Here is a 27,836-nt window from a genome sequence, read left to right as displayed (position 1 = left end):
AGAATATGAGACTGACTGAAAGCTGCTACAGTGAGAAGTGAGTAACCTGATATTAGAGTGTATCAGTGTTTCTCATACTGTGGGCTACATTAGCCCAGCTGTTCCAGTTTAGCCTGTTCACCCTAATAACAGCAACCAGCCATGCACTGGATGAACATCCCACATTTTGTCCTCAAAATGAATTTAAATGGTTGTGCCTGCATAGTTATTCTGTTTAATTCATGTTAAAGCATGACTGACTTTAATAAATTGTAAACCATTTATACAATGATGGCTTCTATGTCTTTTCTACTGTTACATGGTCTTGATTTTCTGCTTTCCTTTTTTAAGAGCAATATCTGTTTGTTTTTGTGGATTAATGCTTCCTATACATCAACATATTTACATTTCAGCAAATCCATGCTCAAAATATATACAATAATTAATATATATAATAATACATATTCTTTTACTTCAAAAGTTTGTTTCTGAAGTGGACATTTTGTAATCAAATGACACTAATACCACAAGAGGTAGCCTTGTTAAAGTATTCTAATCTCTGAGCAGGACTGATATGGATTCTACTGTCTATTGGAGGCTGAGTGCTGAATGCTGCAGTGTCCTGTAAGGTGCTGAGTCATGGTAAGCAGCACTGATTTCACCAGGCTTCACAGAGACACACTGTGTGTTAATGTACAGTGGGAAGTGCTTCTTCGTGGTTATTGTGCTCATAAAAAGCTTCAAACAGCAATACTCCTCCCACTGCTTTATGCACTAGATGACCTGCTCAAGCTGTCGCCACGAAGCACTCAATGCACACAAATCACCCCCCAAAGGAATATGTCAATGAATAATTGATCAGTTATACAGTAGCACAAAGACAAAGACCGCAGAGAAACCAAACAGATTTAGATCAAAGAGAATCTCCACCAAGTCCTACGGCTGGCTGCAGCATCCTGTCCAACTCATACAGTATATTGCAGTATGCCTTACATGTTAGACAACACGATGTAATTATGTAGCTGTTAGCATGATGTTAGCATGGCTATAACCTAAATCTATGAAATGGTGATATCATAGGTCTAAATCCCCCTAGTTACCCCCAAATCTGATGTACAAATGTTTTTAGACATATGCCTTTAATAATAGGTTTGGGCCGTTCTGGTTACCTGTTAAAGAAAATGTTTTAGCATACCATAATATTTTAGGCAGTAAGCTAACGTGCAACTGTTTGGAAACCAGGTTTGGTGGAAGCCGACTGGCCTGCACAGAGCTCTGGCCTGTGTGGCCACCATGCACACATACTGTGCTAAAGGCTGAGTACCTACATTATGTAAAGCTCTTTACTAATGCTCAGAAAGCAGATTGGGAAAGCCTGATCGTCATGGCGACAGCTATCTTGGAGGTATGTTTCTCCCCTTCAGGCCTCTGAGACATGGCTGTTACAACTGTGCAGTACACACAGCCACATTTTTGCCTGGCATTTAGATGAATTTCTTTTGCTCTCATTCCCCGACTCTGCTTCACAGCAGCCACACACTTGTGTTGTCCATAACCTGTATTGTGCCTTAGCCAGCATACATGTTTAAACCTTACAACAAGGCTTGATTATTTATGTTCTTACAGATCAGTATGCTGTGTGATGGGGAAACACTGAGTTAGGCAGGCTGAAGGTCTCAATTCAGAGTGCAGGAAAGCAGTTTATAAGACAGACATTCATGGTCAAATTCATATCCTGTGTCAATCAACGTCCATACTGCTTGTTTCTGAAGATGTTCGTTACTGGTATTAAAGTATTTCTTGTAGCGATCCTTTGTTTTACATAACCTCGCAAAAATCTTCATTTAGACAGTGTCCGTAAACAGGATGTTATTGTCTGGTAGTTCAACCACGTAAGTCCAAGAATCCAGCTTTTCATTCCAAACTGCACCAGCTCGTTACCGCATACTGAACGGAGAATGGGGCACTAATCTACACCGTAAGCTTCTGTTAGGCTGTTTGTTGTCTGTTTGCTTAGCTGCCAGGAGAACCCATTTTAGCTGCTAGGCTTACAGGGCACATGACTGAAAATCACAGTTGTATCTGCAAATGATTCATCAGCAGTCATGCTGCGGCAGTTTCCGCTAGTGAAACTTCTGCTAAACTGGACCTTGTATTCTATTACTCAGCCACGTGGACTGTTGATAACGAGCAGTAAACTAGGACTGTTGTTTTATACCTTTTCAAATATGAATGTTTACTTTGATCTACGAAATTAAACGACGCACCGTCTTTAACTGGTATGTTGCACTGAGATGCAAAATAAAATATGCTATCACATTTCTTCTCCGCCATCATGCGGGAAATAGGCCAACGTCTACAGAGTTGACGTCAGTCGTTCTCTCGCCATGTATGTGATTGACACAAAAATGGACCAATGGCGAATGAGCATGTGAACAGTTGATTGAGCTAAGCGTATGTCTGTAAAACATGCTTACGTGTATCAGCCAATAAATGTTCGAGTTAAGAAGGAAAAGGCGGGTCTAAATGAAGTATAAAGTGGAGCGACAAGCCGTTGTGCACGCACATAAAGAAAACCCAGAGTCATTCATTCAAGGGTCTAGGCTACCTTTAAATTTTAAGAAAAATGAGGGAAATCGTACATCTTCAAGCTGGCCAGTGCGGAAACCAGATTGGTGCCAAGGTTTGTTGAACTGCGTGTGTTTTGAGTGCTGCATTTCGTTATTTTCAGAGAGACTGGATTTGGGGCTCTAGGACGCAGTGCTTTGTCTCCATATTGCTAACGGTATGCGTCGTAGAAACCACACCCTGTGAATAATGATGTGGCCTATTTCGTGAAGTGATTGGAACCTTTAATCTGAACTTCACTTATTTTAATGATACTGTTTAGGCATTCATTAGTACAGACAAATTTAAAAAGATACAATTTTACCATTTTATAAAATCTAACCGTTGAAATGCCGTAGTTTGGCTCGGACCATATTGAAATCGTTATTCAGTAACGATCGCTTTTGGCATCCGTATGCCCTCCGCTGTCGGTTTACGTTAAGGTTTTTACAATTTATTTTATTTTTTACAAACTGGGGGTCTCTACAGCAGACGTTAGCGTTACCCGCAATGCATAAACGGAAGTGAATAGTTTCGATGGAATGAAAAGGCACATTTATACTGCCTACAACGTCGATAAAATACTGCAGTGGTCTATATTCATGGATTTTTTTTTTTTTTTTAAAGCTTTTCTTACATTAAAATGGTCGACTTAGTGTTAGCGCGCAGATCGCGGCTTACTGAGGCCTACTTGGCCCTGCTGTTTGGACTGCGCCCGGCTTCTGTCTGCTGGAGGCGGTCTTGGCGGTTAGTGACGTAGCCATGAATTTTCAAATTCATAAGCATGAGTCGCAGCCAATGGGGATCAAGATCGCGCGCGCCATAATCAGCATGGCGGGAATTTTACTCTTCAACAGTGCAATACGTGTGGATCTTTAAACAGTTAATTCAATTAAAATTACATATATTCAGATGATATTGAAGGCATGCTGCTTGCTGAAAGTTTTCCTAGAGCTAACAATGGGTCTGTATTTTTTTTTAATTTTAGTTTTGGGAGGTAATCAGTGACGAGCACGGTATTGACCCAACGGGTACTTACCATGGTGACAGTGACCTGCAGCTGGACAGGATCAATGTCTACTACAATGAAGCATCAGGTAAATTTTCAGCCATCTTGTAATTTGTATTTCAGTGACATTCACATTTATGATTTGGGCATTTTCACATTTTTTCCCTCTTCTCTGGCATCGGTAGGTGGCAAATATGTGCCCCGTGCTGTGCTGGTTGATTTGGAGCCAGGGACCATGGACTCTGTGAGGTCTGGACCTTTTGGCCAAGTCTTCAGGCCAGATAACTTTGTTTTTGGTAAGCTTGTTTAGTGTGTGAATGTGAGATCTTCACTATTGTGACACTTCCTGATTTCTGTGACACTCAACTACTTGTTTTTTACAGGCCAGAGTGGTGCTGGCAACAACTGGGCCAAGGGTCACTACACAGAGGGTGCAGAGCTAGTGGACTCTGTCTTGGATGTGGTGAGGAAGGAAGCAGAGAGCTGTGACTGCCTGCAGGGCTTTCAGCTCACCCACTCCCTGGGTGGTGGTACTGGCTCTGGTATGGGTACACTCCTCATCAGCAAGATTCGTGAAGAGTACCCCGACCGCATCATGAACACCTTCAGCGTGGTGCCTTCCCCAAAAGTATCAGACACAGTCGTTGAACCCTACAATGCCACACTATCAGTCCATCAACTTGTAGAAAACACAGATGAGACATACTGTATCGACAATGAAGCCCTATACGACATCTGTTTCCGCACCCTCAAACTCACAACTCCCTCATATGGTGACCTCAACCACTTGGTTTCTGCCACCATGAGCGGTGTGACCACCTGCCTTAGGTTCCCGGGACAGCTCAATGCTGACCTGCGTAAGTTGGCCGTAAACATGGTGCCATTCCCTCGCCTGCACTTCTTCATGCCAGGCTTTGCTCCCCTCACAAGCAGAGGCAGCCAGCAGTACAGATCGCTCACAGTGCCAGAGCTCACCCAGCAGATGTTCGATGCCAAGAACATGATGGCTGCCTGTGACCCACGTCATGGACGCTACCTGACAGTGGCTGCCATCTTCCGTGGGCGCATGTCCATGAAGGAGGTGGATGAGCAGATGCTCAATGTGCAGAACAAGAACAGCAGCTACTTTGTTGAATGGATCCCCAACAACGTCAAGACCGCAGTGTGCGACATTCCTCCCCGTGGCCTCAAAATGGCTGCCACTTTTATTGGCAACAGCACAGCAATCCAGGAGCTGTTCAAGCGCATCTCAGAGCAGTTCACAGCTATGTTCAGGCGCAAAGCTTTCCTCCACTGGTACACTGGTGAAGGTATGGATGAGATGGAGTTTACAGAGGCAGAGAGCAACATGAATGATCTGGTTTCTGAGTACCAGCAGTACCAGGATGCAACTGCTGAGGAGGAGGGAGAGTTTGAGGAGGAGGGTGAGGAGGAGCTGGCCTAAATATTTGCTCTTTTTCTTTCCTTTTTTTTTTTTTTTTTTTATTTTAAATGAAGCTCTGCTGTCACATTTGCCAGAAAGTGTAACGTTCCAAGTCCTTTCCAGTTTTCAGTGTTCTGTCTGCTGTTCATGTTAATAAATTCTAATGCATATTGGAAGTTTGTCTCTGGTTTTACTTTATGACTCTTTACTATAAATGCACCAAATGATCTGTCTGGTTTAACCAGATGCACTACACTGTACATAAAGTTAGCTGCAAAATGAGTTTTTAATGTCAGTTGATTACACATAATTAAGTCATGCCTTGGCCACATTTTAAAAGCTCAGTTTTGGGCAGTGTGTTTACTGTTAATATAGTGAATCTGGACTACTTCAGAACTTAGTAGTCATGATCCTTCTCCAGTCTACTGATGTGGAGCTGAATGCAGATTATTTTAATATCAAAGTTTACTTAGTGCTGTGTCAACATTGTTTGAACAGCTTTTGCTATCATGGGACTATTTGAATGTGAAGTTTGCACCACAACATATAATGTGCATTTAAAAATGTAATGGGGGGGGCTGGGTAATCTGCAGACACTTACTAATGCTTATATGCTTGCAGAGTTTCTGGTTATGGTCACTAGGTTGCAGTGCTGAATAAGTAATTCTTTTCCACACACAATAGGTGAGGATTCCTGTGGCCAGTGCCAGCAGCACACTTTCTTTAGCTGGCCCTCCAAGTCCTGCTTCTCTCAAAGCATAACATGAAATCAGTCTGCCAGGAACAACACAAATGTTTCAAGTTAAATTATACATATCTTAAAATGCTTAGTGACAATAGGAGTTTTTTTTTTTACAGCAGTGAGAGTGTACAATATCATTTTTTCATTTGTTATAGCAGATAGTATGTTTAAATTAGGGCCATGGAGTGTGTAAGAAGCACTGATGAGAGATTCTGTTAAGGTAATTTGATCGTTCATATTATGTAATGAATAATAAATTATGGCAATTTAGTAAATGTTCCCTTTGGTAGCAGGCATTTAAAATTTCTCTAAATTCAGTCTCCTACTTCCTCATGACCCACTCTCTCACTGTAAATGTGTTGTGTGGCTTATTAGACTGAGATCAGATTAATGTCGTAAATGTTTTTCACAAGTGAAGCCTTAGAAACCTTTCATGTAAGGTCATATTGTGCATGCGCATCATTTTGAGCAGACACTAGAGGGCAACCCAGTCTAGTAAAACCAAAGCTAAACATATTTTGAGTGGAGGGGGCTTTAAAGACTGTGGATGCTATGTTAAGCTGAATCAGGTTCTTCCTTCAAATGTACTGTCACTTGTGAATTCTTACCAATCCTCCCTTGTCTTGTATCTCAGAGCAGATGACCCTCTTCATGTAGGCCCCCACACACTCCTTCAGCTGGGACAGGACCACTGTCATGCCCCTCCTGTGATAATGCAGAGCCATCTGGCCAGCCAGCACATAGACTGACAGCACCGCACTCCAGGCCAGGTCCCTGCACCTCCCCCCAAGGACTTGGGGAAAGAAGTGCTCATCCAGGATGCTTATGAGTATGGGGCAAGATGTTTTCTCTGTCACATCATTGAAGATGCGAGGCCAGCACCTGAAGAAGATGGGGAAACGTGTGAGGAGCTCATCTACAGTGTGGTGCAAGGCTGCAGTACAGGCTGTAGGAGCAGGACCAATGGTCCCATCTGCCCATCCTGTGATTACATAGTCTATATGGTCTTAGGCCATCAAAAAAGCTTCTCTCACTAGTGGGTCAGGACTGTTCAGGCCCAATCTGGTGTCTGGCACCTCTGACTGACACATGGTTGCCTGTAACTGCCACTTCGCTAATCACCAAGCTGTATTCTCAGTAGGCCACAGATGACAGCTCCATTGCCAAGCAGCACAGCCATTGTGTAAGTCATGTCAATGTTTCATGGTGGTTGTGTGTGGATGCTGTTAAGGTAAAATGAAACAAATCCCATTAGTGAGGGGAGTAAACATGCGTGTCAAACTGCAGTGTCATGTCTGATTAGGAAATAGAATACTTTGAGCTTACTTCCTCTTTAATAAGATAAACACACACCAGTGCCAACAGAGCCGCCAGCAGGTGACAAGTTGGGGTCCAGAGAAATGTGTGTGTCCCAATCAGACCGGGTCACCCAGTCTCCTCACCGGCTAAATATATAACCCTTGTTGGAAACTGACACTGATCTCCAACCTCACATGCACAATCATAGCTGTCCTGACACAGATCCCCATTCCAACACAAGCAGCAGGGCTAAATAAAGAGCACACAGTGAGTAGGAACAGGTTAGCTTCACAGTGGTGGTCAGAGGTGTGTTGGCTGGTTTCAGCAGGTGAGTAAAGGTAAGAATAATCAGAGACAGTGCTGCTGATAGGCTGTATTGTGGTTTAACATTTCATGTGTAATCACAGTGTTTTACAGGAGAATAAGAAATGTTTTCTCTGCTCACTTTTTACATTAAAGAATAAGACTCAATTTTCTGTTTTTCCTATTTTCAACAACTCCCATACAGAGATTGTAGCCAGCAATTAATTGCATCTATTCACTGTAACATCTGTGAATCCAGAAGCAGATTTTAGGTTATTCATCTGTGCCAAAGAAGGTACATTGTTTTTCGAAAGCTATTGATATCAATGAGCCACACATTATTGTACTAAAATGTTTAACTGTGCTCCAAAGACTGAGGATGACCATCATTCAGCAATTCAATTGTAACGTTAGAGGGAAGAAAACCACATTTTACATTTACATTTTTTAATTGTCAATTTAATGCTGGAAATACTATTAGTAACATCAGGCCATTTTACTCTACATTTGATGATGATGTTTGGACAGCTGCAGTAGATGGCGCTCTACTGTGGTATTTCGATGTGCTGTCCAAAGATACCTCACTGTCTAGCCAGGAGGAACTGGGAATTAAACCACTATGATAAGTCTTTTTTACTGATCATGGAGCAAACCTTTAAGCCCTTAATGATGCAGATGAGTTAGAATTCTACTTACATTCATCCACATTCTTGGTTTTGAAAATAGTCCTATATATTGAATGTTATGGATATTTAATGGCTAAAAAGTAGTGATCCAATGAACATTGCTACCCATACTGTATATATTCTGTGAATTAACCAACGTTTGGCACAAACACCCCATTATATTTTTTTGAGTCATACACCTGGAGACATATATCTCAATACCCAATAAAAGCACAAGTTAACTGCTTGCAGAAACATCACAGCAGTCAGAATTTCACCACATGGGAGCAGTAATGTATTACTACAGACACACTACCTCTCATTTACCATTATGCATGTGTGTGTGTTTGTGTGTAAGAGAGACAGTGAGAGAGAGCTATAGCAGGCTCACGTGGAATTTAATAGCTCTCCCTTGAATTTGAACTCATAACCACTTGTTTACAATGAACCTCAAAATAAAAGCTGTTTGAATCATTGAATCATATATGCAAGGCAATTAATTCTGCCCACATGTTCATCAGTAATCACATTTCTCTATCAACTAAAAATATATGTAAATGCAAGCATGAAGAGTCATTCTAATTAGATTTAAGTCAATGTATTTAAATTGTGGGTACTGCCAGCGAGATCTCTGGGGCACACATGGTTAAATTTACATTGTCCTTTAAGTGTTTCTTCTCCTTTTATGAAATGGCTTTATGTGTCACATGGGGATCAATCAAATGCTATGTGTATAGAATTTATGTTTGTTGTTAATATAATGATTTATAGCAGAGCAAAGACATGATCAAGTGGTACCATTAGTGGCTCTGTGTTCTCTGGCCATCTGGCGCAGCATATATTGTGAATGTGCATGGGAGGGAAGATAAGACTAACCATCCAGATAGAAGCCTAACCCCCACATACACACACACACACACACTCATACACAGTACTTCAGATCACGATGACTGTGTAAAATGGCTACCTAATTGTTCCTCATTGCTGAGCCAAGGAACAGGGGAAGTGACATGGTTGATAGAAACTGCTATCAGACCTCTCATGTGGCAACATCTGCAAGCAGGGGATACTTCCTGTCTCCTGTAGAGAGAATTTTCATGTGTCCGCTGTATATGGTTGCATCGCCAAGCAAGGTGCAAATTAATAGGAAACATGCTGTAATTCACCGTTGCTGCTTGACTGCAATATGTTTCTCCAAACACTGTGAGCCTATGAATCACCAGTGATAGAATTTGATGCAATAACAACACTAGTATGTGGATTCTTGGAAGGTATACTATTTATCCAGTTTAGCCTAATATGCTAATATTTGCTAAATAAACACTAAATGCAAGGTATACTATATCTGTGGCAGAATGTGCCATTTATTCCAGTCCTCACATGGCAGTATGAGGCGTTAGATCTGGTTTTTGAGCTTGGGTTAAAATTGTAGGTTGTGCATCATGGCTTGCACATCCTGCAGATATATCCTGAAGCACTGTTTGTGCATTTCCTCAAAAATGAACATACATGTACTGAAGATGTAACAGGGTTTAAAGAGAAGCTCATTGAGCTTTTCTGCAAATACAAAGTATATGATACTTCAACATCAATGTTGTAGCCAAGTATATGAACAATGGCACTGGTGGCACTATACATGTTTGTAGAAAGCAAGTACAGTTAAAGACAAAATGATTTGCCCTCTTCATGAAATTAAACACAACTCTTAACCTTTCCATGGAAATGACCATAACCAAACATATTTATAGTTTTATTGCTTCCAAAGGTACAATGAGAAAATCTCAACCAAGTCAACCAAAATCTTTCTTCATGATATCATGCACCCAAAATAAGGTTCCCTGTTTCTGAAGCAGCCAAAGAGTCCCACAGCATTATGCTGAAGGCATCGCTCTTCCTACACCAAACAAAAGCAGCATCCACATGATCAGGTCATATGAGTTTTTGTTTGTTTGTTTGTTTGTGGTGACAACTTGATGAAGTTGAAGTTCACCATGATGAAGAGTCCTCAAACAGTCTACCTTGAAACATCAAGTCCAGAAGAGGCCAGTTCAGCTACACTTACTTTGGTAGAGATCTGAGGATTCCTGCTGACATTTCTGACTAGTTTACTCTCAAAGGTTTTTGAAATCTTGTACCACACCCAGGTTTGTATCTACCAGAATTTGTCTCCTTGTGTTTTGCAGTAACACAACATACAGCTGTTCTAGTTACTGTGAAATACTGTGGAAATGGCATGATGGCTTGATGAAATTATTCCTTTCTAAGAATCTAAGTAGTAGTCCCTCTGAGTCAAATGTTTAGCTGCTGCAAGCTCTGATCACTGAAATTATTTTGTGCTTGCCATTCTTTCTTGTTTCAATTAAGCTCATCAGAAAAATTTGTATTTTTGTTTGATTTCATAAAGTGCACCTAAAAGTTTATCTGTATATCAAAGGCTTTGGAATGTGTCATGTCTAAAATACTTGATTCAGAACAAACTCTCTGCTCAGGTTAAATGCCATTCTGTTCTGTTTTATTATTTATCTTTGTGGAATGTTAGAATGAATCACATTCTTAATTACAGCCATACAGTTCTGCCATGCTGTAATACCACTACACTTGTGATTCATTTTTCTACTTGTTGTTAATTCAAATTATCCTGTAGAAAAAGTAAATTAATTAGAGTCTGTTATCATCAGTAATTTAACAGCAACGCTTTAACCTTGGATCAGGGAACAAGTTTCTCCCAACAAAGAGTGAGTCGATACGGGCCAGACAGGCCTGTATGAGTGGATAGCGTTATCATGGTTCACACCCCCTCCTCCTAATGAACACAATATTTCCACTTCTGTCACTTTGCATCCCTGTTGAGACAGACACACTTCTCACACACTAAGTATGTAAGAGATATAATTTCATCCAAAGAATTTCAAACCTTTGTTCTCGACTAATACAGGACCGAGTTTCAGAGGAGGTTTAATTGAAGGCACCAGTGATCAGTGAGATGAGGCATGCATTGCCACAGATCAAATTTAACCACTTTGCAAAACAGAAACAGCACAGACTTGTATTGCTGAATGGAACAATGCAGTATGTGTGAGTGTGTGTCTGTGTTTTGCCTGTTATCTTTAAGCAGCATAAGAGTATCTCTCACTCCCAGGAAGTGGCTTATCAACATCTACACAGAAGTTGAAATGCACTTTGAAGTTCCTACCCCGGAAAAAAAGAAGGCTCCATAAAAGCTGCAAGGTGACAGAGAAAGGTTGAACAAGGAAAACGGATGAAAACCGACCTCCTCCTGCTCCTCCCAACCAACCTGCAGTCAAACAATTGCAGTCTCCCCGCCTCTTTGTTCAGGACTCCCATCAGCCTCGCAGTGGGAGGTGTGGTCAGAAAGAGGAGGAAATTGCTCTGAATTTGTGGGTAATTGAAAACACCTATATCCCCCTGTGTCTCTATCTCTACCTGCTTTAAAAACCTCCACACCCCTTCTTCCTCCCAGCACCCACCTTCTATACCAATATTCACCTAATGGCATCCCTTCCCCATCCTGTCCTCCATCTCCCACTGCACTGAATTGATGCAAACGATTGCGGGCCCATTTGTTGTCTGAAGGAGAGGTGACCCACTTGTGTGGTTTTCTCACTGTCTCCTGCGCCACCTTCTCCCAATTGCAGATATTGATGCACCACCATTGTTTCACCCCTGCCCAGGGGGTGGAGTGGTTTGTGGGAAAATTGGGGGACCCCTCTGGTGTTTGATGGCTTTTATCGATCGCACCAGACTCTCCAGCTCCCATTTACCCTCTGCTACGCCATACAAGCTTTTTAGATAGTGGCTGTATCTACAGAGGCAGCTATTGTTAAGTGGTATTATTGTGGTGTACCGATAAATGAGTACACATTTTTTTCTCATGTGTGGAAGATCAATGCAGACACAAGGAAATGTGGCAGTGTTTCTGAAATGCACCCTCACGTATTAAACTACATCTCCAACTAAAGCTGCATCTTGCAGAATCTGTTGTAAAAAGGAATAAACACTCTCAATCTTTCTCAACAATAATTCTGTCCCAAAAAATCAGCTAAATATAAAACGTAAATGTAACTAAATTATCATTTTTATTTGTATAGCTTGTATAACTGGGGACAGAGCTAAAGTAAAAAATACTACTGGTTTTGAGGCTTCAAATAACTATATGTAATGCAAATGTACTTTTTAATTCCAGTATACCTAAAGGACACTGGGACAATCAGACAAAAGCTAAATGTAATCTAAAATGGATCAATTAACCAACTCAACCAGGACAAGTGGCTTGATCAGAATTAATTTTCAATCTGAATGAGAGGGGTGGCTTAAAATACTCTGATTATGTGCTCTGAGGATGTAAACACACATAGATATCACACTATCAGATCAGTGTCTATGTAAGCAATTCATCAATCAGAATGATCTCATTCTGACTGAAGATACCTTTTCTATGGCTGTCAATGGTGCTTTGTAGTTCAAAAGCAAGCAAATACTTAATCATGTTTCTGTCATGATTGTCAACTCCTACTAGGGACAGTAAAAATTACACAGTGCTCTCATTTTTCCTCAATCAAAATAAACATGGGTGCATGCAAGGGTCTGTTGAGAGAGGGTATGTTTTTAGTTATTAGCATAGTTTCAAATGTAAATAGAATTGTGCTTTCTCACTTTTGGGCAGAACTCAAAAGTTTGAGTTTCATTTAGGCTCAAATAGCAAATTTACTCTCTGCTCTTTGTTGTACAGCAGTTCACTTTTGCTAAGTAGTACTAGTATTTGAGTCTGAAGGCTGCTATTTGGCTTGCACATATTTTCATTTCAGATCAACCTTTCAATTATGATGATGATTTACTGTGTGGTTTCATGCTTTGTTAATTGACCCTCCATCTTTAATTTCATCCCAACTAGTGGCCTTCGGCAGCTGGCAGACAAAAGTTCAACAATCTCATACTCATAGTCATTACAGCTGTCACAAAATAATAATCCATTTCAACAAGGTCCACGAATGAATGTTTTGAAGCTTTCAACCACATCTTAGGGTTTACATCACCAGCCTAAACTAGCACATGTGCCGTCACAAGACCAGAGCAATGGATCAAGGTCAGCACAGTTAGAGAACCTTTAAGTTAAGTTTATGTTGTCACACAAACTGTGGCCAAGGTCTAATTGTCCATGGTCAAACTAATACAGATATAAAAACAAATAATTGATTAATTCTTTAAAACCCTAACAAAGTGAAGTTGTTTAATTAAATTTTGCTTTATTTGGAATCCTCACTTGCTGCACCTTTACACTTTTTCTTGCAGGAAGTCAGACTTTCTGAAACACAAATTAGTATGAGCAGCAATAGCCACACAGCTGAAGAGACAAAAGCATGCCACTTACAGAAACTCCAACTTCAAAAATGCAAGGAAAAAGACATTGGAGTACCTTACGCACTGATAGATCTCTGAGATGTGCAGAGCAAAACCTGCAGTAATGAGCGCTTAGCACCAAACATGGAGACAAAGTAAAAAAGGAAAATAACAAGGAACTTGTAGATTACCACTTTAACAGCCTATTGAGATGTAGAACAATCAGCAGCAGCATGATCCAATTGGAGCATACAGAAATAGAGCTTTAGAGACTGTTGTGTTCATTGTTGTGAAGGAGAGGCAAGGTGAGAATTGACTCTTTGGTGCAGAGTGCAGGCTCTCCATGCCAATAACCACCTCTTCATCGGTACCCCTTTGACACCAGCGTTCACCCACTGGAATATATATCACTTTCAAAAGTATGCCTCCTGCTCTCCAAATATTTAATTTTCAACTTTAGGTGTACCTCTTGTTTATATAACAAAAGCCTCCTCTCAATTAGAGCACCTGGGGGTGGGAGGAAGCGAGGGTGCATATCTGTGTCTGTACACCCATACCCCCTCCTGCTCTCTCTCCCTCCTTATCTCTCTCTTCTCTCCTGCTCAAAAACACTCATTTATTAACACACACACACACACACACAAATGCACGGTGCACATACATACTCTTTGAGTTCTGCTTATCACACACTCTTTTCCTCTCTCTCCTCCTGTGTAGCTGTTTTGGGAGATAATGAGATCAAAAATCTATTTTTGTTAGTCAGTTACCTGCAAATGATGCATTAGAGGAAACATTCCACATCACTACAGTTATTATCGTGGTCGCTTTTCCCATTTTCCCAGTTTAACACTTGACATGCAGTTGTTAGTGCTGTTACTTGTATCACTCACCTGAACATATTTATTATTTACATTATTCCAGCATGAACCTATACATCAGTAAGGGTGTTGAGGTGTGTTATGGTTGAGATGATATAGAAACACAGTAACTCTATGATAACTCATGTCAGTACATATGCAGAGGGTGAAGCATGTGGAAAAAAAACTCACTACTGTGCCATACATGCTCATTGTCATTGTTACTGACGTTTCTTATTCACTTTAGTCACATTTGCTGGACAAAAAATCTGCAATTAAACAATAACTTGGAAATAACAACTATAACAACCAACTAACTAACTGGCAGCAATAGTGGTAATGTTGTGGTGGTAAGAACAGGTAAGAACAGTATCAGTATAAGGACATATAGGGTATAGGAGAACATATTTAGTTATTTGATTGTTATTTGTTGTTCCATGAACCAGGGGCAGATCTCCAAAGTGGCTAGTGAAGGAATTTTCCTGTGTTTTCTGTTGAATTCTGGGCTACTCTGTAACCTTTAAGTGGCCATTTTGACCAGGTCCCTTTAAAATAGGTTGCAAACCTTGACTGAATCTATTTGGTTGAATAAACCAAAATAAATAAATAAATCACAAAATAAAATAGCCCCCAGCTTACACACGAACATTTCAGCTACATCCTCTTCAGTTTCATGAATCCCTTTCAAGTCCCTTTAGCTCTTCATCACCAGTGGTGTGTCCTACAAGCAGCAAAATGCAAAAAATAAGGTCCCATTCCCGATTTTGGTATCTTAACCTTATTAACTTTCAACGTTTTCTGTTGTTTTGCTTGTTTTATGCTCATCGGGCCATGTCAGAAATAAAGACATGAAAGAGCCACTTAAAGTATAACTGTAATCAAAGCAGTGCAGTGACAGTATATGATATCTTCATAATTAAACCATTATTCGGAACTGTAAAGTCACATCCCAGCACATTTTGCCTTTGAAATGTGTTGAATTAACCTGGTTAAAATTACATTCCCTGCAAAAACATAATTGTGATTGCAGTTTAGAATCAGGAACATATTTCAGTTTTGTGATGCAGTTAGTATATTCCAAACTGTATAAATTAAAACAGTAAACCATGAGATTGGAGGATATTACTATATTCCAGAAAAAAAACTGAGTAATTGTTTTACCTCAGATAGTGGAAACACAGGAATGATACTGGAAAAACTCCTATACTGTGTCCTGCTCAGTCAGTTCAAAAAGCTTTTAGTCAGCCATTTCAAATCTTGTCCTGAGCATTACAGAGCCAGTATGTTCCCCTGTTTGATGATCCAGCTGCACCCACTTCACAATATGACAGGTTGTAGTCTGTTCTGCTTTGCGTTAATGTATTGTATTAGTATGAGCGTTGGGCAGCAAGCTGTGTAAACAGAATGGGCAGGATGTGCTGGGACTGATCTGAGGCTAAAGGTGGAGAAGTGGTGCCAACAGGTCTGGACCCCACAGAGTGGAACCAGTCAAATTTGCCATTATTTGAGTTTAAACTAAGCAAAGGTTAATGGAGTTTGTGACTTTGAGAGAGTTACTTTATTGTTGTTATGTTGGCAGTTTAAAAGTAACTGCTACATTCTGCTGCAGCTGTTTTAGCATCTGCATATTTGATCTGTCAGTATATCACACAATGTACAGTATATCCAACAAATAGTAAGGCTTCTACTTTTCTCCGATGAGTTATTAACAAAATCTATTCAATGCTGGCTCATCAAAATTGTTACATTGTAACATTAACAGTGGCATGGTTGTAGTGTTACAGTGAGCCCAGAAAACAAAATATGATGTTCAAACCTATGCAGACATCTTTAATTTTATTACTTACTGTGACATTGTGTCTTCTATGATACAAGGATATATTTGTCCTTGTACACCCCCACATTGAACTGGAAGTTAAACACTCAATGTGAGCAAAGTCAGGGCATTCAGCTTTATTTCAAGTGGTTTGACTGTGGCACTAACCATTCAGGAATAACAGCCATTTTTATATACACATGGTCAGAGGTGGCCTGTTCCCTCATTACTCCATGACTAATGTGGAGGTGGTTGTAAGTGTTACATTTGAATTTAGTAGTTGTTCACTGGAACATGAAGTCCAAATAGTTGTAGTAGACTCATCATCAAACATACATAAAACATCATAAAGAGATTGTAAATGGCCAAAACAATGATTTAGATCATTCTTACAAAGAAGAAATTATCTGACAGCAACAACAGCAAAAGGTCTGATGACAACTAAAGTCAATGAATGTAAGGTGCAAAACACTGATGACGCAGTCCAGATTAGAGGAGCTGACCTACACTCTCTTGAGTGTTTTAAATTAAATGTACAGAGAACAATTCCAAAAAATGTTAACTTTGTTCCATTAATTATGGACTGTAAACTTGTTGTTATTATTGTCTATACAGTGTGTTATTCTTGTACTGTGTTTTGTGTATTGTCGTTGTGTAGATTATGTTACTTAATGTTCAAATGTTTTCTGTGTAATGGCTGCAACATCAAAATTTCCCCTTGGGGATCAATAAAGTATCTATCTATCTATCTATCTATCTATCTGTCTATCTATCTATCTGTCTATCTATCTATCTGTCTATCTGTCTATCTATCTATCTAAACCTCATAATGCTGGTGACAGAAAGTATTGCGAAATAGGAAGCAACTTTTCTAATGATACTAAACAAAGCCACACAAATGTCAGACATCGTAACAGTAAAGTGCCGTAAAACCATCACGAAAACAAAAATCTAAGTAGAAAAACAAAGAAGCAGTGTTTTATTTACACTAATATTTAGTAAACTACTGAACCAAACAAAACTGTTTATTCTAAAGTAAGAATATATTAAAATAATCATATTTCTATGTGTAATTCATAGATTACTGAATTTTAAACTCTTAAAAACTGTAATACAAAAAACTACTCAAAACAATTCAAAAGTCAAAATTACTAAATGATTAATAATAAGTTTTGTGTTAGCATAGAGAGTTGTAGTTTAGTTTTCATGTTCTGAGTTCAGTTTAGGTGGTCTCTGGTGTCGGCGGGCAAAAGGGCTGAGCAGGCAAAGCAAAGGGAGCATGTCTGAGTGCGAGTTGCTATCCTGCTGCCTCACGAAACAAATGAAACCAGATGGGTTCATTTATGGCCAATTAGCAGCCTGCTGTGTGCACCACTGACTCACCTAACATTGTTATTAATACAAATTTTATCTGAGCTCAAGAAAAATCTAGTGGCTGCTAAGTTGGGGTTGTAATGGTTGACATTAGCGACAAAGTCCTAAGAACTGGAAAATAAGAAGAGTGTTAGAATGGTTCTGAGAATGCTGATGATTATCTTTACTGGGCTATGTGACTGTATCATTTCTCAGATGTGGAGCAGGGCTGAAAATGACGATGTAAAAACTCACCACTTCCAGATTTGGACTGAACAGAAAGCACAAAAGCTAAGATAGCAGAGCAGCTCTGACTTTTCTTCATGTGACGCCCTCACTGCAGAGAGAGAAATATCCTGTTACTGAAATGAGGGACTGAGTCCTACATTGGAATGTTGCTACTCCCACCCCCTCTTTCATTCCCCCTCTCACTCTCCTCTAATCGTTCTCTCCATCACTTGACTCCCTGTGTGATGGTCCACTTCACTTAGATCATAAACAATGCCCCCAGCCCCTTGCACACCTTCATATTTCTCTCTGCCTACAAGCTCCGGCCTCCGACTGCTTGCCTACCTCCAAGTTATACAAGACCTTTTAACACCAATTAGTTGAGGGACTGCAGCAGCAAGCTATTTTCCTAATTTATCCATATCTCTGAAAAAAGGGGGAAAAGAAGGCAAAGTCATGTTGGTTGGAACCTGCTAAAATAAAGACTTAGTGGGAAAAAAAGCTTTCTGTTGTTTTTATTGTGTGCAACAGAAAATGTAACTACATAAAGTCAAAGAAAAAGGAATAAGACTAGCTTATGTGAGTACATACTGAAGGTGAAGGCTGTTCATGTTGATGCCATTACAACTACAGCATGAAAGGACAGTAAAGGTAAGGTTGTTCACCCAAACACTGGACTCTTCCTCTAAATGGGGGCGTTCTGTCAGTGAGGCAAAAATTTTCAGCACAATGGTATGTCCCGTGGGGTATCAGCCACCAATGACAGCCCAGTGTTGTTTGAAAGCCTCTCACTAAAACCTCCTACCTCTAATTGTCCCTGCAATGCTTATCAACGCTGCCAATCCCAACTAGAGCGGAAAGACAGAGCAATTTTCCCATTACAGCAGGAGCAGAAAATGGAGGAGAGATGAGGAGACGGGGGAACCCGGTGTCTCCAGAGAGCAGGGCAGATGGCTTCATCTACAAGTTCAAAAACACAGACAGGAGGGATGGGGACAAGGGATGCACTGCACGCACACTCACAGGCACTTGTGATAATACACATGTTCACACACACAGGAGAACACACTATTTGCACACTCTGACAACATGTAATCAATTAGCTTTTAACCCCTTTCTGCAGTCAGTTTCTTTCTCCACAGTGGTGCAGCAGTGAGTGCGGCCGTGGATAATTTATTTCAATGAGTGCTGAGATCATAGCTGTTTTAAGCTTACTGACCCCCCTGCCACGCTGGTTAGATAAGCCTGCTTCAACTCTGTCTGTTCTGTGCTTTAATCTCCCAACAGCAGAGATGATCACATGTTTGGTTTTCCTTTATCAATATGTAGATTTACATTAAACTGTGAAAAAGAGCTACAGTACATGTCCACTTCAGCCTGTGGTCGCACAAGAATGCAGCGCAGACATTATGACAACAAATGGCATCATGATAACATTGCATAGACCAAGATTCATCTTAAGATTTACCCACCACCTAAGCAGTGATGAGATTAATGTGTTTACCTGCGCCCTGAAAGAAATATTTATTCAGACACATGCAACTGTGTATATAGTTCAGTTAGTTTAGCAGGTTGAAAAAATTAAATGATAAAGTGTTTTGTGTGTGTCTGTTTGGGGGAGAGGTGGCCTACACTAAACTCTTCTTTTATTATCAATGCAGACATCTCAAAGTGTCTGCTGTCTGGCTCCACTAGGCTTATCAGTTCCTCATTGGCTTACGCAATTATAGAAAACAAAAGAGTGTGTAGCCACACATACACTAAAGTCATGCTTGTGCGCACACACATACAAACACACATGCACACACAGATGCAAAGAGGCATTTAGCAGCCCACTTAAATCCAAAATAGATCAACTTAACCTCGAGGCAGCAGAGTGGTTGCACTGACCAATAAAGAGAAAGTCGTATATGTCTGACAAACAGCGACTACAGTGTGCTTATTTTATTTTAAAAAATCTATCAGAGCTTTTACCTACTGGCTAAGAAATGGTGCTCTGTTTCAGTTCTCTTCTATTTCTGAGGTCACGACCAAGCAGAATAAGCAAACAGAGCAAAAGATAGGCCCAGAGATTGGCAGAGGGCTGTTGGCCTGATCTCTTATCTAACAGCACCTACCCTAACCTCTAGTGCGAATGGAAAAGTTCAGTTCAACAGCAGATACAGTCAAAGGCACACTGACTTGACAAACCTCAAACTGTCAGGTCTGTTTTTGAAAGGAAAGATGTGCTCCTTTACACTCAAGAGTTAAGCAAGTTAGTTAGGGGCCTCATTGTCTAGCAGCCTTTCCTCTGTCTGTCCATCTGTTTGCCTCCCCCCCCAACTACCACCACACAGACACATATTCATGGTCTTCTATTGTAGTGGCTGTACAGGTGTATGGGTGCTGATAAGAAGCATAGGTGCCCCATGGTTCAACGAGGTGAAACTGTGAGGGGCGAATTGTGCCCTCATCCCTATGCTGGCATTTCTAGCACGGGAGAGGTTATACTAAGAAGGGCAGAAGCGATGCTGCTTATCAAGGCGGGCACTGAGGAGCAGGCACCCAGCAGAGCCATAGGGACTTGAACTCCTAGCCTGCATCCCAGCATCTCTCACTCACTGTTATCTGGCAGTAGAGCCTCGCTTGAATCAGGAAAACCACAGTACACCACTCTCAGGGTGAGACTGAACAAACCACCCCCCACTCTCTCTGAATCAGCACTGTACACCTCTCACCCTGCTCTAGCAATGATATCTCTGTCTAAAATGCCAAACCTCACACACACACACACATGCATACAAACCACACACTGACATTTTGGCTGCATCGTTTCTGATTCGCTAACTTCTCTCCCTGCACTTAGCTCTGCAGAATTGTATTGATGGCTGAGTGGTTTTAGGTTGAAGGTAGGGTGTATGTTACCCCTGTATCAAATGTGTAATCAAAAAAATGTGGTGTACGTGCCAACAAAATTTTATACATAGAAAAAAATAACAAAAATAAAATACAAGATCACCGTCCTGTATACAAGGTCAATAGAGAAACATGAGTGGATGCAAATACACTTTCCTCCAAAATTATTGGAACAGTGAGACCAGCTCTTTAGTTTTTGCTGTAGACTAAAAACATTTGGGTTTGATATCAAAAGTTGCTTACATAGTGCCTTTTATTTGAACATATCCATTTTTACATTAACAAAAATATTGGAAAATGTAGTCTTAAAATAGTTTAAAGTGAATAAGACTTATTATAATATTTAGTTGCAAATGCTTTACTTGCAATAACTGCATCAAGTCTGTGACCCACTGACATCACCAAACTTTTACCTTTTCCAGGCTTTCACTGAAGCCTCTTTCTGTTGTTTACACTTACATTTAGTTATTTGGCAGATGCTTTTCCAAGTGAGGTACAAAACAAGCAAATATTTCAGCAAAGAAGACAAACTTTGAAGCAAAGTGCTCTAGAAAGAGCTGTGTCAGTTTCATTAAATATAAGTGCAATATTTGTTTATATTTTCTTACGGTTTTAGGGTGCAGAGAAAGATTTAAGTGCAGGAAAAGATTATGGTACAGAAAGGTGTTCTGTTTTCAGCACATTTTAGAAAATCCTGAGTGAGGCAGACTCAGAAGTGGGTAGGTCGTTCCATCATCATGGAACCACAGAGCTGAAATGTATTCCCTTTGATCTTTTGAGGTGAGGTGAAGTGAGGAGACCAGTAGATGTAGTTCGCTTGCAGAGCGCAGTAAGAGTGAGGGATTGTAGACCAGGATGAGGAAGTTCAGGTAAGCCGGTGCTGTTGAGTTGACCACTTTGTAGACAAAGGTCTGGACTTTGAACCTGATGCAGGCACCTACAGGAAGCCAGGGCATAGATCTGAAAAGTGTTGTAACATGTGTCCATTTTGACTGATCAAAAATGAGACATACTGCTGCATTTTGGATCATCTGTAGGTGTGTGATAGCGCACGCTGATAACCCCATCAGTAATACATTGTAGCAGTCAAGCCGATATATGACCAGAGCCTGCACAATGAGTTGTGTTGAATAGTCCAGAAGGTAGAGTCTGATCTTTCTGTTGTTGTAAAGGGCAGAATTAGCAGCCCGTAGTGATTTCATAGTAGTTCCATAGTTTGTATGAAGTGACCACTCAGCCGGACTGGTTGACATCAAGGAGGTCAGGTTAGAAAGGAAGTCAGTTGATTGAAGACTGCTTGTTCAAGGGTTTTGGCCAGAAATGGAAGAAGACAGATAAGTCTGTAATTCTCTAGAAGGGAGTCTCTTTCTTAAGGAGTGGGGTGATCTGGGCCTGCTTAAATGAGGAGGGGAATGTGCCTGTTGTGAGAGATGTGTTAATGATTTGTGTAATGGCTGAGATCAGTGTGGATGCAGTTGTTTGAAGGAGAGTGGTGGGGATAGGATTAAGAGAACAGGTGGTAGGATGGTTTGAGAGGAGGAGGTTGGATGCAAACGAGGTGAGAGATATGCTGTTAGATGAGGTTGGTAGTATGTCAATGTTCGAAAAAGAGAACTGGGAGCTGATGGCTGCCACCTTATTGGTAAAGAAGGTGGCACAGTCATCAGCAGTGAGAGAGGTGGAGAGGGGAGGTGGATGGGGGTAGAGGAGTTACTTGCAAGTGGAGAAAAGCTTCCTTGTGTCAGTGGTTATTGTTTGTTTTGAGGGGTTAGTCCCTTCAGTCTTCTCTTTATCAGGTAAAATGTATGCTCCATAGGGTTTAAGTCTGGAGGCTGACTTGACCAGTCCACCTCCACTTCTTACCCCAATAACCTCCTTTGTTGTTTTGACAGTGTGTTTTGGGTCATTCCTTCCTGCACGATGCAGGATCTCTCAATCAGTTTAGTTGCGTCTTTCTTTACAATGTTAGACAAATGCTTCCAGAAGATTCTGAATTAATTTTGCTGTTGCTATCATGTGTTACATCATCAATGAAGATTATTAAGCATGTCCCTGATGTCACTAACAGTTCTTAACAGTTGACGTCTATTACTTAGTACACCCGTGTTTTGTTTCTTCTTCATGACATCCACATGGTTCAACTGGCTATGACCAATGTTTGTGCCGTAGACAGCTCACTGGTTTACACGTTGATTACACCTCTTAACTATAAATGCAGTCTGAACAGGCAAAACACATACAGTATATGAAATTGACAGTAGACATTCAGTGCTATTTATTGTTATTTATTGCAATGTTACAGGACGCACTAACAAAACACACCTGTTACATGTTCTAAAATGTTTGCTCACATGAAAAATGTGTGGGTTCAAATAAGGGGTGCTATCAGTGATCAAACCTATAAGTAATGACCTGAAAATAATAACTGAAATGTTTTGGCGTCAAATGAAAATATTCTTTAGTCTGCAGCAAAAGTGAAGGAAGTGGCCTCTGTTCCAATGCTTTTGGTTACACTGTTCTTTGTCAACAGAAAACCCACAGAACAAAACCAAAGTGGAGTAAAATACATTGTTTATGTGGAGGATTAGTTCTCCCAGCAGAATCCTTGTTGCTGTTCACACTGTTCTAGAATTCCCTTTTAAGCCAAACTTTGTGATGTTTTTCTGTATACAGTATGATTAATTGTCTGGACAGGTTGCAAGTTTTTACATTAGTAGTCCAAGATTGTTTTTTCTTCTTGTTTTTTTTTTTGTTTGGGCAGCTGACTGACAACTGGAGAAAGACACAGTGCTGCTTTTTCTAGAGTAAATTGTATGAATTTAAAAGACATTTTATTTTAGATTTCTGCAGAGAATTTTGTGCTGGTTTCAGTTTAGTCAGATTTTGGACAGACTTGAAAACAGGGCAGCATCGCTCCATGTAATGATCTTCATCCAGCTGCTCCTTTCTACTGAAAGTAGTAGAGTGACAAATGTGTACAGCCTCTGTCATGCACATTTCCTTTTACAAAAGCTAATTTGAAACTGGGTTGCATATATAAATTGCAGAAAAAGAGTTCTCAGGGAGAACTCTGCCAAAGTTAGATTTCTCTTTCAGCAATTACAGAAACCAGGTTTTCCTTTACATGACATAAGTTTACTCAAGAACTGAGACTGTAACCTGGGTACTTAAGTACATGTAAATGCACTGATTGTTTAAGAAGATTTTGTTATCTATCTGTATTTGCCGTGGTTGATATATATATAAATTTTTTTAAATAAATTATGAATGAAGAGTTCCTTAAGCTGACTAAGAGCTTCACATGGTCCTCTTCCCTAGTTTGTTCATGTTTCCATAAATAAATAATAAAATCATGAGTTTTCTATTGTGTGAAACCAACACACACAACATTGGCTGACTGCAGGCATCCAATTTGACAGTTAAGGAAAAATGTAGTGACTTATTGACCAAACTGTAGATGGCAACTGTGTGGAAATGAATGTGGATGTTCAATTCAATTCAATTCAATTCAATGTTATTTGTATAGCGCCAATTTACAACAGAAGTTATCTCAAGGCACTTTACAGTGTAAGGTTTAATACCCTACAGAAAATATTTATACAAAAAATTATAGAGAAAACCCAACAATCCCATTTGAGCAAGCTTTAGGCAACAGTGGAGAGGAAAAACTCCCTTTAGAGGAAGAAACCTCCAGCAGAACCAGGCTCATAGTGGGCGGCCATCTGCCTCCACCGGTTGGGCTGAGTGGAAAGAGAAGAGAGAAAAGAACAGCAGGCAATAAAGACAACAACAAGCATCAACAACATTGGGCAGATGAACTGGATTCTGGAGATGTACAGCTCCAGGCCGAGGATACCTGCAGAAAAGTACAGAGAGAGGGAGACAGTGAGGAGGAAACACAACTATAGGAGAGAGAAGACACAAAGTTAATGACATGCAATGGTGGCATTTGCATTGATACAGGAGAAAGGAGAGAGGAGAGGAGCTCAGTTTATCAGTAGAGGTCCCCCAGCAGAATAACCTATATCAGCATAACTAAGAGATGGTTCAGAGTCACCTGATCCATCTCTAACTATAAGCTTTATAAAAAAGGAAAGTTTTAAGTCTAGTCTTAAATGTAGAGACGGTGTCTGCCTCCCGAACCTGAACTGGGAGCTGGTTCCACAGGAGAGGGGCTTGGTAGCTAAAGGCTCTGCCTCCCATTCTACATTTGGAAACTCTAGGAACCACAAGTAAACCTGCAGTCTGAGAACGGAGGGTTCTGCTTGGAAGATATGGAACTATGAGGTCTTTAAGATAAGATGGAGCCTGATTATTAAGGGATTTATAAGTGAGGAGAAGAATTTTAAATTAAATTCTGGATTTTACAGGGAGCCAATGGAGAGAAGCTAACGTTGGAGAAATATGATCTCTCTTGCTAATTCCAGTCAGAACTCTGGCTGCAGCATTTTGGATTAACTGGAGGCTCTTTAATGAGTTATTGGGACATCCCATTAATAAGGAATTACAATAGTCCAGTCTGGAAGTAACAAATGCATGGACTAGTTTTTTAGCATCACTTTGGGACAGGATGCTCCTAATTTTAGCAATGTTTCTTAGGTGAAAAAAGGCAGTTCTAGAGATTTCTTTGATGTATGAAGTGAAGAAGATATCCTGATCAAAGATAACTCAAAGGTTTCTTACAGTATTACTTGAGGCCAGAACTAAGTCATCAATGGTGAGAATGTGTTTAGACATAGTGTCTCTGAGATTTTTAGGCCCAAACAGTATAACCTCTGTCTTGTCTGGATTTAGGAGAAGGAAATTGGAGGACATCCAGATCTTTATGTCTTTTAAGCATTCTTGAATTTTGACTAATTGATTAGTTTCTCCTGGTTTCATAGATAAATATAGCTGGGTATCATCTGCATAACAATGGAAATTTATAGAGTGTTTCCTAATAATATTGCCTAAAGGGGACATATATAAAGTGAAAAGAATCGGTCCAAGCACAGATCCCTGTGGAACTCCATAGCTGACTTTGCTGTGCATGGAAGACTCATCATTAACGTGTACAAACTGAAATCTATCCGATAGATATGATTTAAACCACTCTAGTGCTGTTCCTTTGATTCCAATGACATGTTCCAGTCTGTGTAATAAAATGTTGTGATCTATAGTGTCGAATGCAGCACTAAGATCTAACATGACGAGTATAGAGAGTAGTCCATTGTCTGATGCCAATAGAAGATCATTAGTAACCTTTAACAGTGCTGTTTCTGTACTATGATGTACTCTAAATCCTGACTGGAAATCTTCATACAAGTTATTGCTACGCAGATGGTCGTACAATTGCTTAGAAACTGTCTTTTCAAGGATTTTAGAGATAAAGGGCAGATTGCATATTGGTCTATAATTCGCTAAGACCCCTGAGTCCAGAGTAGGCTTTTTGAGTAGGGGCTTGACTACAGCAACCTTAAAAGCCTGTGGTACGTAGCCTATTTGTAAAGACAGATTGATCTGATCTGATATGGGCGTGCTGATCAAAGGTAAGACATCCTTGAGGAGTCTAGTCGGGATGGAATCTAAGAGACATGTTGATGGTTTAGAGGAATTAATTTATGAAATTAATTCAGAATGATCTACGGGGAGGAAGCAGTCTAAGTACGAGCGTGGTCTTGCAGATGAATCTAGAGTTGTTGTACAGTCCATGCTATATGCAGGGACGATCTGATCAATTTTTTCTCTAATAGTTATGATTTTATTTGTAAAGAAATTCATGAAGTCATTGCTGCTGAGAGTTGAGGGAATACTAGGCTCAACCGAGCTATGACTCTTTGTCAGCCTGGCTACAGTGCTGAAAAGAAACCTAGGGTTGTTCTTATTTGCCTCTATTAATGAGGAGTAATATGAAGTTCTAGCTTTACGCAGGGCTTTTTTATATATTATTAAACTATCTTTCCAGGCTAGGCAATATTCATCTAAATTGGTGGAACGCCACCTCCTTAAATTTGTCAACAGCATTTTCACATAAACATCTACTGTAGAGAATCTTATCTGTAGGTTTAGTAAAGTCTGGATGTAAACTGCATGTACTGCATGATGATCATATGATGTACAATGGTAACTTTAACACATGTTGGTATTAGCCTAATACCAACTGCTGCTCAACAATGTTCCCTGATTCCGCTCATCGTGGTTCTATTTTTAGCACATACAATATCACTGATTTGTTTAATGAAACACATATCTAATTGTGATTTTGTTTAGCAATCATAAAACAGTGACAGTGTGAGTTTTCTAACTGGTCCCCAGTTGAAAAAATAGTGTTAAGTTATGAAATTCACTGTGAACGTGAGAGCTGCTAGGGTTACGCCTTCAGTCTCATCCTTGTAGTCTGAGAACTCACAAAGAGATATGAAAATGACTGGGTAAAAACAACAAGAAAGTATTTCCCAGCTTTCAGGATGATAGGGAGATGTATATAATAACAATTATAACTAAAGAATATAATTCTAGTACAGCCGAGAGAAATCATGTTTTAGATGGCTTATCTTTGCTTGAACAATGGTAAATGGTCTGCACTTATATAGTGCTTTTCTACCTAGCAGGCACTCAAAGCGCTTTACACTGCATCTCATTCACCCATTCACACGCACAAGCACACACACATTCACACACCGATGGCAGAGCTGCTATGCAGCTGACCTGACTCACCGGGGGCAACTAGGGCCCAAGGACACTTTGGCATGTGACGTGGGGAAATCCCACCAGGAATCGAAACACCAATCCTATGATTGGCAGTCAACTGCTCTACCTATTGAGCCACAGCCACCCCAATGACAATGACATTGATTGATCTAAACAAGTTTCTGGCAGAACTTATTTCTGTTGATGTCACTGCTCCAGTCTGTTAACACTAGTTCTGCATGTGTTAATATTTCTACTCCAAGCATCTCAGTGATATTTGTTCAACATTTTCTGATTCTCCAGCCAGCATCACAAAGTGTTTGTAGCCCCATGCTGAGTCTAAGCCCAACGTGGAAGTACGAACCCCACCTGCTCCCACAGTTCAGAGGTCTTAATTAGGAAACCAGGCTGGGATGTTGTGAATCAAGTTTAAACCTTTTATGCATGAATTATGTGAACCTCAGTCAAGATTATTTTCCTGAGTGGTTTGTTCCACTCAACAATGTAATTGTTATAAACCTATTTTTCATGAATTTACAAAAAGAAATTACATGCATTTGACTTATTAACAAAAACATGTATTTAACAAACCAATAGCAGACAAACTTTATGTATGTTTCTCTGACATAATGT

General features: G+C 40.1%; 2 protein-coding genes across 2 annotated transcripts in view; one reads left to right on the top strand and one right to left on the bottom strand.

Annotated features, from left to right (window-relative positions):
• The first annotated feature begins 2,512 nt into the window (after window positions 1-2,512).
• On the top strand, window positions 2,513-5,194 carry tubb2b (tubulin, beta 2b). The gene is made up of 4 exons (XM_026343669.1): window positions 2,513-2,662; window positions 3,575-3,683; window positions 3,781-3,891; window positions 3,979-5,194. The coding sequence occupies exons 1-4, from the start codon at window positions 2,606-2,608 to the stop codon at window positions 5,037-5,039; spliced, it is 1,338 nt and encodes a 445-aa protein (XP_026199454.1). The 5' UTR covers window positions 2,513-2,605; the 3' UTR covers window positions 5,040-5,194.
• Window positions 5,195-5,741: 547 nt separating this feature from the next.
• The window catches only part of bcl2l16 (BCL2 like 16), a 28,537-nt gene continuing 6,442 nt past the window's right edge, over window positions 5,742-27,836 (bottom strand). The window contains exons 2-3 of the mRNA XM_033326141.1: window positions 6,369-6,642; window positions 5,742-5,792 (exon numbers count right to left, since the gene is read on the bottom strand). Coding sequence (XP_033182032.1) covers window positions 5,742-5,792; window positions 6,369-6,642 — 325 coding nt within the window. The remainder of the gene's footprint in view (window positions 5,793-6,368; window positions 6,643-27,836) is intronic.

Source organism: Anabas testudineus, chromosome 9, assembly GCF_900324465.2.
Source record: "Anabas testudineus chromosome 9, fAnaTes1.2, whole genome shotgun sequence".
Taxonomy (NCBI): domain Eukaryota; kingdom Metazoa; phylum Chordata; class Actinopteri; order Anabantiformes; family Anabantidae; genus Anabas; species Anabas testudineus.
This window is presented reverse-complemented; position numbering and strand designations above follow the sequence as displayed.

Excerpts from the sequence above, each read along its gene's own strand:
- tubb2b (XM_026343669.1), top strand. The coding sequence starts at position 2,606 with ATGAGGGAAATCGTACATCTTCAAGCTGGCCAGTGCGGAAACCAGATT. Across the intron at positions 3,684-3,780 it reads CTACTACAATGAAGCATCAG|GTGGCAAATATGTGCCCCGT; the intron begins GTAAATTTTCAG and ends TGGCATCGGTAG. Across the intron at positions 3,892-3,978 it reads GCCAGATAACTTTGTTTTTG|GCCAGAGTGGTGCTGGCAAC; the intron begins GTAAGCTTGTTT and ends TGTTTTTTACAG.